The 13,062-nt window shown below is 41.1% G+C and overlaps 1 protein-coding gene across 8 annotated transcripts in view; it reads right to left on the bottom strand.

Annotated features, from left to right (window-relative positions):
- HERC3 (HECT and RLD domain containing E3 ubiquitin protein ligase 3) overlaps positions 1-13,062 on the bottom strand; it is a 137,031-nt gene that overhangs the window by 67,185 nt on the left and 56,784 nt on the right. For 7 of the 8 annotated variants that reach the window (XR_003795420.1, XR_003795419.1, XM_029234523.1 and 4 more), the window contains 6 exons: positions 12,770-12,894; positions 10,505-10,564; positions 7,062-7,173; positions 6,477-6,666; positions 4,971-5,134; positions 4,725-4,838 (listed from right to left, as the gene is read on the bottom strand). Coding sequence is in view for 5 of the 8 variants with exons in the window: in XM_029234523.1 (XP_029090356.1) it covers positions 4,725-4,838; positions 4,971-5,134; positions 6,477-6,666; positions 7,062-7,173; positions 10,505-10,564; positions 12,770-12,894 (765 nt within the window). In the remaining 3 variants the exon portion in view is untranslated. Of the gene's footprint in view, positions 1-2,301; positions 2,360-4,724; positions 4,839-4,970; positions 5,135-6,476; positions 6,667-7,061; positions 7,174-10,504; positions 10,565-12,769; positions 12,895-13,062 lie in introns of all 8 variants that reach the window. The other variant, XR_003795421.1, reaches the window with a different exon arrangement.

Below are 13,062 nucleotides of genomic sequence, written 5' to 3'. Positions count from 1 at the left end.
ACAAGAAAGCCAATCTCACAGAAACAGAATAATGGTTTCCAGGGGCTAGGGTGGGAACAGGGGAGGAGATGGGGAGATATAGCTCAAAGGGTACAATCTTTTCAGTTATAAGTAAGCTCTAAGGAGCTAAAGCACAGCATGGTGACTACAGTTAATAACACAGTATTAAATACTGGGAACTTGATGAGAGCACATCTTAAGCATCTGAAAGCACCCAAAAAAGAAGTTAACTATGTGAGGTAATGGATGTGTTAATTAACTTGATCTTTGTAATCATTTCACACTGTATATCAAATCATCATATTGTACACTTTAAATATATACAACAATGTCGATTATCCCTCAGTAAAGCTGGGGGAAAATGCACTCATTGTTCATTACTATGATTTAAAAGTGGTTAAGCTCAGAAATAAACCCATGCATATATGGCCAATTAATTTAGGTAAAGGAGGCAACATCACACAATGGGAAAAGGACAGTCTCTTCAATAAATGGTGTTGAGAAAACTGGACGGGCACATACAAAAGGATAAAACTGGAAATTAACTCAAAATGGATTAAAGACCTGAATGGAAGACCTAAAACCATAAAACTCATAGAAGAAAACGTAGGTAGTAAGCAACTTGACATCAGTCTTGGCAATGATTTTTTGGATCCAACTTCAAAATCAAAGGCAACAAAAGCAAAAATAAACAAATGGAACTACATCAAACTAAAAAGCTTCTGCAGAGCAAAGGAAACCATCAACAAAATGAAAAGGCAGCCTACAGAATGGGAGAGGTATTTGCAAACAATATCTCTGATAAGGGGTTAATGTCCAAAACAAAGAACTCATACAACTCAATATGAAAACAAGAACAAAAACAAAAAAAACACCAACCCAATTAAAAAATGGGCAGAGGACTTCAATAGACATTTTTCCAAAGAGGACATACAGATGGCCAACAGGCACATGAAAAGACGCTCAACATCATTAATCAGGGAAATGCAAGTCAAAACCACAGTGAGGTTTCACCTCACACCTGTCAGGATGTCTATTATCGAAAAGACAAAAAATAACAAGGGTGGGCAAGGATGTGGAGAAACGGGAACCCTTGTGCACTGTTGGTGGGAATTTAAACTGGTGCAGCCAGTATGGAAAACTGTATGGAGGTTCCTCAAAAAATTGATAATAGAACTACCATATGATCCAGCAGTTCCACTTCTGGGTATTTGTCCAAGGAATACAAAAACACTAATTCGAAAAGATTCATGTACCCCCATATCCATAGCAGCCTTATTTACATTAGCCAAGATATGGAAACAACCGAAGCGTCCACAGATGGGTGAAGGGATAAAGAAGATGGGGTATATACACACACAGTGGAATAGTACTCCTGTAACCGAGCAGGACCCTATGGGGCCTTCCCAGGACGGACCCCTCCCCCATACCCTCTGCCTGTAGCTCCTCTCTGAAGGACCTAGATAACAATACCTGATGCGCATTTCCTGAGTTGCCTTGCAGATACTAAAACCACAACCAAATGGAAGAAACTACCTACCTGATGACCAGGAGCGCACAGCCGCCAGACCTACTGGAGCCTGAGGATTGATAATGTGACACTGCCCTGTTACCTCACCATCAACCAACCAGAGACTTGTGCGCAGGCAGATTACATACTCCGCGACTCCCCTCCCTCACCTGGCCTTTAAAAACGCTTTCCTGAAACCCACCGGGGAGTTCGGGTGTTTTGAACACTAGCTTCCCCGGACTCCTTGCTTGGTACCCTGCAGTGAATGCTGCACTTTCCTTCCCACAACCCGGTGTCAGAAATTGGCTTTACTGAGTGCGAGCAAAAGGACCCAAGTTTGGTTCGGTAACACTCAGACATCAAAAAAAAACTGGAATCTTGCCATTTTCAACAACCTGGATGGACCTTGAAGGCACTATGCTAAGTGAAATAAGTCAGACAAAGAAAGACAAATGCTGTATTATTTCACTTATACTTGGAATCTAAACAAACAAAGCAAAGCAAAGCAAAACAACAACAAGCTCATAGATAAAGAGACAGTGTAGTGGCTGCCAGAGGGGAGAGGGGAGAGCGGGTGAGTAAAATGTGTGAGGAGGGTCAAAGGTACAAACTTCCAGTTGTAAAATAAATACGTCACAGTGATATAACGCACAGCATAGTGACTACAGACAGTAAAACTGCGTTGCATATTTTAGTTGCTAAAGCTGCTAAGACAGTAAATCTTAAAAGTTCTCATCACAAGCAAAACAAAATTTGTTAACTGTGTGGCGACAGACAGTGACTAGACTTACTGTGATGATCATTGCACAGTGTATGTAAGTATCAAGTCATTATGCTATACACCTGAAACTAATATAATGTTACATGTCAATTATACCTCGAAAAAAAAGTAGTCAAAAAAACGTGAATCAATATATGAAATAGCTTTAGCATTTTACGTTAAAATCCAAGATATGAAGAAATATAAACTTTAATTTCTAATAGCATTGTATAACAGAAAAAAATGCCACGGAAATCACAAAAGGTCACCCAGTAATTTCACCTAATTTTCTATCTTTCTATAATAACTAATTTTTGAAGAGGAGATGAGCAGCTGGTATTTAAGACTTATATTTGCTTATCAAATGTTAAGAGAAAGGAACTATAAAAGTTGCTCACTTAAGTATCTCCATTCAGAGACCACAGTCATGGTAACCTATATTTTAACACCAGCAACTTCTTTTTCAGGGTCAAAAAGAATTACGGCTCATTAGGATTATTTACTCAGCAGCAAGAAAGGGTAGATCAGAAGTCAGGAAAACTGGCTTTTAAGCTAACTGAATTGGTGGAAAAATTGTTTAGCTTCTCTGGGCCTCCAATTTCTCACCTAGAAACAAAGCAGTTGGCTAAATAATTCATAAGGCTTACTTCAGCTCTTAACATTTTATGATTCAAAGAATATTCACAAACTGATAAAACAGAGAGGTTTATCTTCTTACAATTTCTAAATCAGCAGGTGAAAACACAGTTCACTGCTAGCCTCCGCGTTAAATTTCCATGTAAACCCCGTTTTGAAGACTCATCCACTTTTTTGAAAAGGATTTGGGTTTCTTAAAGTAATCAGAAGTCTTACTAAAAACACAATATTGTGTCTGGCATTGATCAGCTGTTATTTAACAAAGAAAAAACTCTTCCTTAGTTAAATAAACCAATTTAAATGCCTTGCTTTTGGAAACCGCTACTGACCTCCAAAAGCCCTACAGCGTACAGGGAAATACTGCCTAAATGTCAGTGATGAATCTGCTAAATTGGCAAGGACTCACCTCAAATGTGTCTGCTATGCATGGCTTCACTAAATATAATAACCAAATAATCACTCTGCCTTCTGACATCACTCAAACTTATACATAATCCACAGATGGGGGATCCTAAAAAGCCTTGCATATATCCCAAGCCAGTCTACAATCAAACTGAGAAGCCAAGCCAAGGGTGGCAGGCAGGAACCCGCAGTTCTAACGTATAGTGAGAACCAGGTCAGGGATACGTGACATTTTCACACACGTAATCCCAAGTCAGAGGTAGCCTGTAGGGTTCAGGCAGCTGACATATGATGACTAAAGTAGGCTAGCTGTTAGATGAAGACAATTAGTAAATGATCCTTTCCTCAGTGTCAAAGTCAAGCTGCAGTGGGGACTCTGGCACGTCTCAGCCTCATCCAAAGAGCCCCCACTGAACTCCAGCCAACTGGCACCATCTGGAAAGACAGGTCATGTTGCCAGATCTTCCGACTTTCAAGAAAAGCCAGAAATACATTTTATGTGCCTTGACTCTTTAAAATTGTGGTAAAAGACATATAAAGTTTACCATCTTTAACATCTTCAAGTGTATAGTTCATTAGTGTTAACTACATTCGCATAATTGTGCAATCAACCTCCAGAACTTTTTCATCGTGCAAAACAAAGTCCTAGAGATTCTCATACTAAGTGAAGTAAGCCAGACAGAGAAAGACAAACATCATACGATATCACTTATACGTGGAATCTAAAACAATGATACAAATGAACTTATTTATAAAACAGAAATAGACTCACAGACATAGAAAACAAACTCATGGTTACCAAAGGGGAAAAGGTGGGGGGAGGGATAAGTTAGGAGTTGGGGATTAACATATACACACCACTATATACAAAACAGATAAACAACAAGGACCTACTGTAGAGCACAGGGAACTCTACTCAATATTCTGTCATACCCTATAAGGGAAAACAATCTGAAAAGGAACATATATAGATATAGACAGATATATGAATCACTGCGCTGTACACCTGGAGCTAACACAGTATCGTAAATCAACTATACTTCAATTAAAAAATAAATAAGTAAAACAAAGTCGATACCCATTAAACAACAACTCTCCATTTTCTCCTTCCCCAGACCCTGGCAACCACCATTCTACCTTCTATGAGTTTGACTACTTTAGACACCTTGATTTTTTTTAATGTTGGCAGCTAATTAACATTTATACCGTTCTGGGCGACTACCCATTTGTCTCTGCTTACGATTTCTCAAAGCACTTCAGTGTTTCAAGAATGCAAAAGCCAGCTGATCAAACACGGTATAGCACTAACATCCAAGTCCAGGACAAATTTTAGAGTTCAGATGTGCTTTTCTTGCCCTTACGTGTGCTCTGAGGAAAGACGAAAGCTTTGAGATAATGCTTTACATGAATTCTTACCATGCCTGCTTGATGTAAGAACCACATGAGGTAGTCTTCCTGAATGTCCACAAGACTGGAAACCTCAGGAATATAAAATGTATCATATTCCACATGCTTCACTTTGAGATTTACCTGATGAAGAACAGAACAAGGGCAACTAAGACCCAGGCGACTGGTAAACGGCTTCCCATAGAACATCTCGGTAGATCATCTGATCCTACTATCTCTGCATCCCTCTCCCCTCTGGTTCTTCTCTATGCTCACCTTGTATAACTTCTCCAAGAGCTTGAGCGCTGCTGTAATATAATTGTTAAACAGTACAGGAATTAAGAATGTCTTTCTTCCTCTCAGTAGATAAACGACTGCACCTTTATAGAGGTTTACCAGCTTCGTGAAATATTTCGGGCATACCTGAGACCACCAGTTATCTTTAGAAAGAAAGGAAAGACATATTTCAACATGTGATCTTCATCAAGTACTGATGTCTTCTGCCTGCTGGCTAAAAACTGCTCCAGCTAGAAGATAAGCATTAGTCGAAAATACAGTTTCCCAAAACTAACTTTAAAAAGATTCCATTAAAGCACTTCTGGAGAGAGTGGCAGCTGTACGAGAATCCTGGAGCTTTGTTATAAAGCTTTATTTGATTTTTTTCCTCAAGGATTCATCCGGAATGCTAATCTAAAAGGTCAGCTCCAAGGGCACATGTGGACAAGATGCTCAGGCACACAATTCGGGCAGGAGCATTCACATATCCTCGTCCTTTTAGCCCTCTTCTCAGCCACCACCTAAGTCCTGTAAAAAAAAAAAAAACCCCAAACTTTTAAAAGTCAGGTAATATTCCTTCAAAGATTGCTATCTCTACCTCACAGTCTATCAGAACACCTGAGACAATATGCCCCAAAGGGCTTTTGAGCTTAAAAAAAATTAAGGACTAACATCTTACTGGTGCTTTCATGATTATCTGTAGAATGGTCCCACCTTCTACAAAAGGTGGAAGCAATATGGAAAAGCCAGTATTCCATCCTGAGCCACACAGGTCTCTTTGCTCATGGGGAGACCACACTCGAGTAACATCCTACTCCATATGGAACTCAGAAGTTACTGAGTTGCAGTGAATATACCTTAAAAAAAGGTACCAGGAAAATATAAAATAAAAGGAAAAAGCCAGGTGCCAGACGTTCTGCATTTGATTAATAAAAACATCTCAGGCTCTACTCCCATGAGAGACACTCTCCAATTCACTGAGGAACGGAAGGTTCTTATCTCAGCAAAGTGTCCGTAGCCTGCAAAAATCAGTGTGGGCTCAACTGTCCTAAAAAAGAAAAACAAAACAAACATTTGGTAAGTCTCCACGGGGTCATTTTCTTCCTCTCCTTTTCTGGAGACCTGTGTATCACACCACAACTGTTCATTTCACTCCCACCCCCTAAATTAGGTATAAGAGAAAAATCAACAGATGGACACTAATTCTGAGGCACTATTAACCACTAGCAAGTGTAGGAGGAGAAAAAAATAAAGTCTAATAATCTAACTTTGTGAATATGTAAAAATCAAGATTAGTTTGGTGTAAATCATTTCAAATAACCTAAATAATGGTTCAATTTGTTCAAACTGCAAATTAGAAATTAACAGCAAAGAAAGAAAAGTTTTAAGTGTTAAGGATATTAAATGGCAACAAATAGATTCTTCAAGGTCAATCCACCAGGAGCCAATGGTCACACAAATAAAATAAAAAGCACAAAACCTCTGGTATTCAGTGTAGCAAATCACCTAAGACTTTGCTGGGGTTTGTATCCAGCCGCAGAATGGCCATAGCCAGGGGAATAGTCAACGTTATGTAATACTTAGAATCCTGGAGCAGGGGAAACTCTGGTAGTATTAAGTAGATTCTCATTGCTTCAACATCTGGTGGTGAACTTGACAACTGAGGAATCAGGCAACTTTCAAAGCTATTTAAGATCTGCATGAGAGAAAAGAGTATTGAGAAATTCAAACACACCTGAGATCTAGTTACCTGATCTCTAAATTCATAAACTATTTGAGTCTCTCAACTCTCATTCATTCAGTATGTACTCAAGACCCTCTATGAGCCAGGCACTTGTCTGGGCACTCAGGATACATCAGTGAAAAGAAAAGCCAAAGATCTGTGCCCATGCAGACCTTACACTCTGGGGGAGGATTTCCTTAGAAAGATAAAGGCAGGTCAAATTCCCAAAGTGAATATTTTACAGAGTTATGATTTATACAAGACTTCTGCCTTTTCATCCTACTTTTTCTTTTTCTTTTGAAAGTCAACTTACTTCAACGCAAAAATGCATTTTTAAGCACACACTCTGTAAAAGTAAAAAACCATACCTGTTCTAGAATCATGGAGTGCTGAGAGCTCATTAACTTCTCAAATAACACTCTAGTTGAGTTCAGGTCAATCCCAGGGATTTTGGGACTTGTTTTAAAATGCTCATCAATTCTAAACAAACAAAAACAAAAAATATGTATAGCACAGGGAACTCTACTTAATGCACTGTGGTGACCTAAACGGGAAGGAAATCCAAAAAAGAGGGGATATATGTTTATGTAAAGCTGATTCATCTTCCTGTACAGTAGAAACTACCACAACACCGTAGAGCAACTATACTCCAATAAAAATTAATTTTAAAAAAATATGTAATAAAAGAAAAACGAAACAAAAACTCTGATAGGTAGGAATTACAAAGCTGTCAAGAAAATACGTACTCTACATACTGATCAGATGATCAGATTTAAATTTGACCTGGCAGAACAGATGCACAAAAACATTAACTTTGGGGAAACCTGACAGAATACATCTCTCTAGAATCCCTTTTTTCAAGATGGTCTTAAAATTTTCAAGTCTTGGGCTTCCCTGGTGGCGCAGTGGTTAAGAATCCACCTGCCAAGGCAGGGGACACAGGTTCGAGCCCTGGTCCAGGAGGATCCCACATGCCGCGGAGCAACTAAGCCCATGCGCCACAACTACTGAGCCTGCGCTCTAAAGCCCGTGAGCCACAACTACTGAGCCCGTGAGCCACAACTACTGAAGCCTGTGCACCTAGAGCCCGTGCTCCGCAACAAGAGAAGCCACCGCAGTGAGAAGCCCGTGCACCATAGTGAGGAGTAGCCCCCGCTCTCCACAATTAGATAAAGCCCACGTGCAGCAACGAAGACCCAACGCAGACAAAAATAAATTAATTAAAAAAAATTTTTTTCAAGTCTTTTTTCCTTCAAGTCAAAGTACAAGGAGCATCATTTCAATTTGAGGCTGTCTTGAAATTTATATGCACAGTGTTCTTTTCCTGATTTACTTTTGTATTTTTGACTCTTTCTGTCATTGCGGTACATTGAACTAGACATAGATGCTATGCCTAGGTGCAAAAAACATCCCTTGTGCAAACTGGCCCACTCAACAAATGCCAAGTTTAAAGCAAGTATTTTTTAAAAAATCAGATCTACAATAAATGCAAAGTTAATGCCTCGCTCAGTTAACACAAGGGATACGATTACATTTACTCAAGGACTAATTTCACTGCTACTGTTTTTAACTTCCTAGCAACTAATCATTTTTCTAACCTTAAATAAAGTCTTAGTTTTTTAGAGATTTGGAGAATGTCTCTTTTAAATTCCCACTCTTGAACATACCACGTCTGCTAACGACAAAAGAACTATTTGCAAAACAGCCTTCTGTTTATGCTTAACAGACACATTCAGATAGTTTTAATACCATCTGACATCATTGTTTTAATCTATAAAAAATAAGTCGAGTTTCTAACATTTGAAAAAAAAACATAATTATATGTATTGGAACCTAAGTGGTCAAACAAGAAGAGCTACTTAGGCTTTGTTTGTTGGATCTTTTGTTACTGCCGTTCTAAAAATAAATTTGCCCAAAACATAGACATTAATTCCAATGTCCCATATGTAACCTTCCATATGCTTAGAAGTACCTTCTGCTATGCCGTTAAGAAAAAACAAAATATTTTATCTACATGTATTTATGCTTTGTTAAACTGGATCTTCATTTTCACTGGTTTACTATGATGTAGTTTACATAAAGCAGGAGGAGAACTCCAGAAATAGCACCTAAGTCCATTTAAAAAAAAAAGGTTTATGGGTTTCCCTGGTGGCGCAGTGGTTGAGAGTCCGCCTGCCGATGCGGGGGACGCGGGTTCGTGCCTCGGTTCGGGAAGATCCCACATGCCGCGGAGTGGCTGGGCCCGTGAGCCATGGCCGCTGAGCCTGCGCGTCCGGAGCCTGTGCTCCGCAACGGGAGAGGCCACAACAGCGAGAGGCCCGCGTACTGCAAAAAAAAATAATAATAATAAACAAATACAAAATAAAAAAATAAAGGTTTTACCCACAAATCTACAGAACCCATGATACTAAGGATGGATAGCCTAAGAAATCCAGCCAAGAGCCATTCCCAACTTTCATAAAAGCTGTACCTCTAGAATAAGTTTTCTCAACCTTGGGACTATTGATTTTTGGGGTCGGATAATTCTTTTCTGGGTGGGTGGAATTGTGAGATGCTTGGCAGCATCTCTGGCCTTTGCCCACTAGATGCCAGTAGTATATTCTCCACCACTGTAACAACCAAAAAATGTCAGTAGAGATTGCTGAATGTCCCCTGGGAAGCAAATCAGCCTGGTTGAGAACCACTATTCTAAAAGACCAACATGAGCACAATACAGAATATTTTTCCCTGGAGGAAAAGCCTAAGTATTGACTCTGAAATGAACTGGATGAGCTCATTTCAGTTGCCCTAATGATACAAGTAAATGACTTTGCAATCTTTAACTGTAACTGAACAGTTTCTGAAGCAATATCTTGCAACCCAGTTAGGGACAGAATTTGGGGCAGGGATGGACTGGGAGATGAGATTCACACAGAATTGAAGTCTAAGTCTTCGTGGGATTTCATTAGCACTGTCACTGGCAGGAAAAGGATAGAAAGATGGTCAGGACTTGGAATCACCAACGATCAAAACCTATGACAAGACCCTCCTGCTGCAGCAAGTTTCTGAGGGGGATATTTGCAGAAGGGATAAGGCCTAGCAAAGAAACATTATTTACAACCTGGGAGTTCAGGCCAAATGTAATTTCCTGGTGGGCTGGGCTGGCCCTGAGCCCAAGGAGTCCCTGAAGCATCTTTGGAACTTTTTCCCTAAATTCACTCCTTCTGAGAAAAGAAAAAACTATGGGAAAGCAAACCAAAGAAACCAAGGAGATTTTTTTTTTTTTTTTTTTTGCAGTACGCGGGCCTCTCACTGCTGTGGCCTCTCCCGTTGCGGAGCGCAGGCTCCGGACGCGCAGGCTCAGCGGCCATGGCTCACGGGCCCAGCCGCTCCGCGGCATGTGGGATCTTCCCGGACCGGGGCACGAACCCGTGTCCCCTGCATCGGCAGGCGGACTCTCAACCACTGCGCCACCAGGGAAGCCGCAAAGAGATTAAAGAATTAAGAATTTAAGAATAAATACGACTAACATTTTGGACTGCCCTGAAAAATCTTACTTTTGACTACACCAACCCTTTCTGAGATGCCGTGTCTCTCTTTGGTAACCTGCTTCTCTGCCAACCAGGCATGAATCAGCATAGCTCTTCCTGAGGTCCTCTCACTCATCATCATTGGGCGTTCCAATTTCTGTGCAAATCATTGGCTTATCCACTGAATTAAGGTCAACCACCATCAAAGAGAACAGAAGTCTTTCACGGCCTTTGCTAAGTAAGTATTTGCATCACATGTGTTTTTTTGGTTTTTTTTTTTTAAAGACTAATAAATCACTTACTTTTTCTCAAGAAAACTTCCATTCCAACAGGCTGCCGAAGATAATATCTGAATGACACCGCTGCTCAGGAAGAAAAAGGGAGGGAAGCCTTTAATAATTACAAATAAATGGCTGTTTAAGCATTAAACAACAGGCTTAGTCCTCTATTCCAGGGTTAGTCCTCTTTTCCAGGGTTTCATTAACAGCCGCTTTTTCTTACCCAGGTGAAGCCTTGGAAAATGTACATTGCTTAGAAACATTGTGTCATGTCTCAAAATGGACGAGAGCTTAAGTTTTCCTTAAGTCATGTTAAAAGAAAATAAAGAGACAGTATCAAAGCTACCAAAAGAAAACTCTTGGGCCTAATAATAATGACATTGAACGTTCTTTTCCCACCAATCATCTAAGACACTCCCCACCTCACCTCCAAAAGTGAACACAAAATATAACCAAAAAAAGAGAAGCTGAGCTGTTATTTACCAAACACAGACAGTATCTTTGCGAATTAATAACCAAACAAGTACTTCCTTCTACTTTGTTACCCATCTGAGAAAGAAACTAAAAATAAGTGAAATAAGTGTTTATTCCTATTACCTAGATTACATAGTGTCTGAGGAAACCGCTAGTTTCTGAGGACCCAGGGTGAAACTGCAGTCAGGAACCCCGGACCCTCTTATTTAATATAAGGAAAAGGGAAGGAATAAAACAAATATACGGTTGAGGAGGGGATGACGGCAACTTCTATTAATCAGAGAATCCGGGTCAGGAAAGATCTTTAGAGACCATTTCTTGCATCCTGTCCTTCTGTAAATAAGAAAACTAAGAATTAGGGCTTCCCTGGTGGCACAGCGGTTGAGAATCTGCCTGCCAGTGCAGGGGACACGGGTTCGAGCCCTGGTCTGGGAGGATCCCACATGCCGCGGAGCAACTGGGCCAGTGAGCCACAGCTACTGAGCTTGCGCGTCCGGAGCCTGTGCTCCGCGACAAGAGAGGCCGCGATAGTGAGAGGCCCGCACACCGTGATGAAGAGTGGCCCCCACTCGCCTCAACTAGAGAAAGCCCTCTCACAGAAACGAAGACCCAACACAGCAAAAATAAATTAATTAATAAAAACTCCTACCCCCAACATCTTAAAAAAAAAAAAAAAGGAAGAAAACTAAGCATTAGTGAAGTGTCAAGGTCCCAGCCAAGGAGGTCTCAGTCCCCCCACCCCTCCCATGGTGAGTCTAGGCCCCCAGCCCCTTCCCTGCCACCTTCCAGCCTGAGCGTCCCAGCAGAACTGCCCAAAGTTAGAGGGATTAGGAGGACTGCCATAGAGGTGCTCTAGGGCATTCCCAATGATCCTCCACTCAAAAAGCTGCCACCTGGGGCTTCCCTGGTGGTGCAGCGGTTGAGAGTCCGCCTGCCGATGCAGGGGACACGGGTTCGTGCCCCGGTCCGGGAAGATCCCACATGCCGCGGAGCGGCTGGGCCCGTGAGCCACGGCCGCTGAGCCTGCGCATCCGGAGCCTGTGCTCCGCAACGGGACAGGCCACAGCAGTGAGAGGCCCGCGTACCGCAAAAAAAAAAAAGCTGCCACCTAGTGTGCCCAAACTTTAGGGCCCTGGGCATTTGCTCCACTACGATCTCTATCATAAAGCAAGATGCTTTATACACATTTCTGGGAACCGTCACCACCTAATATTCAGCCTGATTCATTCATTCCCAAGAATTAGACTCTGCAGAAAAATGGAAGTGCTGAGGAAAGCCAATAAAATGTGTAAAAATGTAAAATAAATAAATAAATAAATTCTCTTTTAAGAATGAAATAAACTTGCTGAAAGGCCTCAGTCCTTTAACTGTACTTTTTTCTCTACCGGACACCGAATTACTATCTCAACTGATCATTCTGAATGTGAAAATGCGAAATGACTCAGATTAGGTAAAATAAGCTGTCTTCGATTTGGGATGCGCTTTGGAATATGCATATGAAGAAAGTCTTGGAGTTAAACAATAACACTGAGCTTTCTTAGCAGAAAGGCCAGCTCAGGCCTTCATCGGTCAGGACTGAGATCCAAACAAGGGAGGCTGAGGAACACGTTCTGTGAGAAAACGGGGGAACAACCTATTACGTTATCCGGGTCTAAGGGCACCGAATCCTGAGTAAACATGTGCCCAAAAACTGATTCCCTGAAATGTAAAACTCCATTTATATTCACAACCTCAAGCCGGAAGTAGGGAAAAAAATCACCAAGCTAGGAAGTTCCAACACACTCTGAAACAACATGAAAACATGCAACCACATACTTGATTGTACTTGCATTGTTGTGTTCTGAGAGTTTTCGTCTCCAGACTGCTATGGTTTCATCATTGATTAGACTGGTGTAATGTACTTGGTTCATCATCCTGAAGTCGACGGCAGGAGAAGAATTCTGAAGGATTAAATGTAACAATAAAAAAGAGAGACCATGTAACAGCATGGGTCTTTCCTCATCTCCCTCTCCCCGTATATTCCCCGCTTTGTGTTGCACTTACATACAGGAGCTGGGGTGCACTGCCAGATCCTCCCACCCCTCAGAACGGAGGCGCTCACTCCCCCA

Source organism: Monodon monoceros, unplaced genomic scaffold (genome assembly GCF_005190385.1).
Source record: "Monodon monoceros isolate NGI ecotype Baffin Bay Population unplaced genomic scaffold, NGI_Narwhal_1 Super_Scaffold_20, whole genome shotgun sequence".
Classification (NCBI taxonomy): Eukaryota; Metazoa; Chordata; class Mammalia; order Artiodactyla; family Monodontidae; genus Monodon; species Monodon monoceros.
This window is presented reverse-complemented; position numbering and strand designations above follow the sequence as displayed.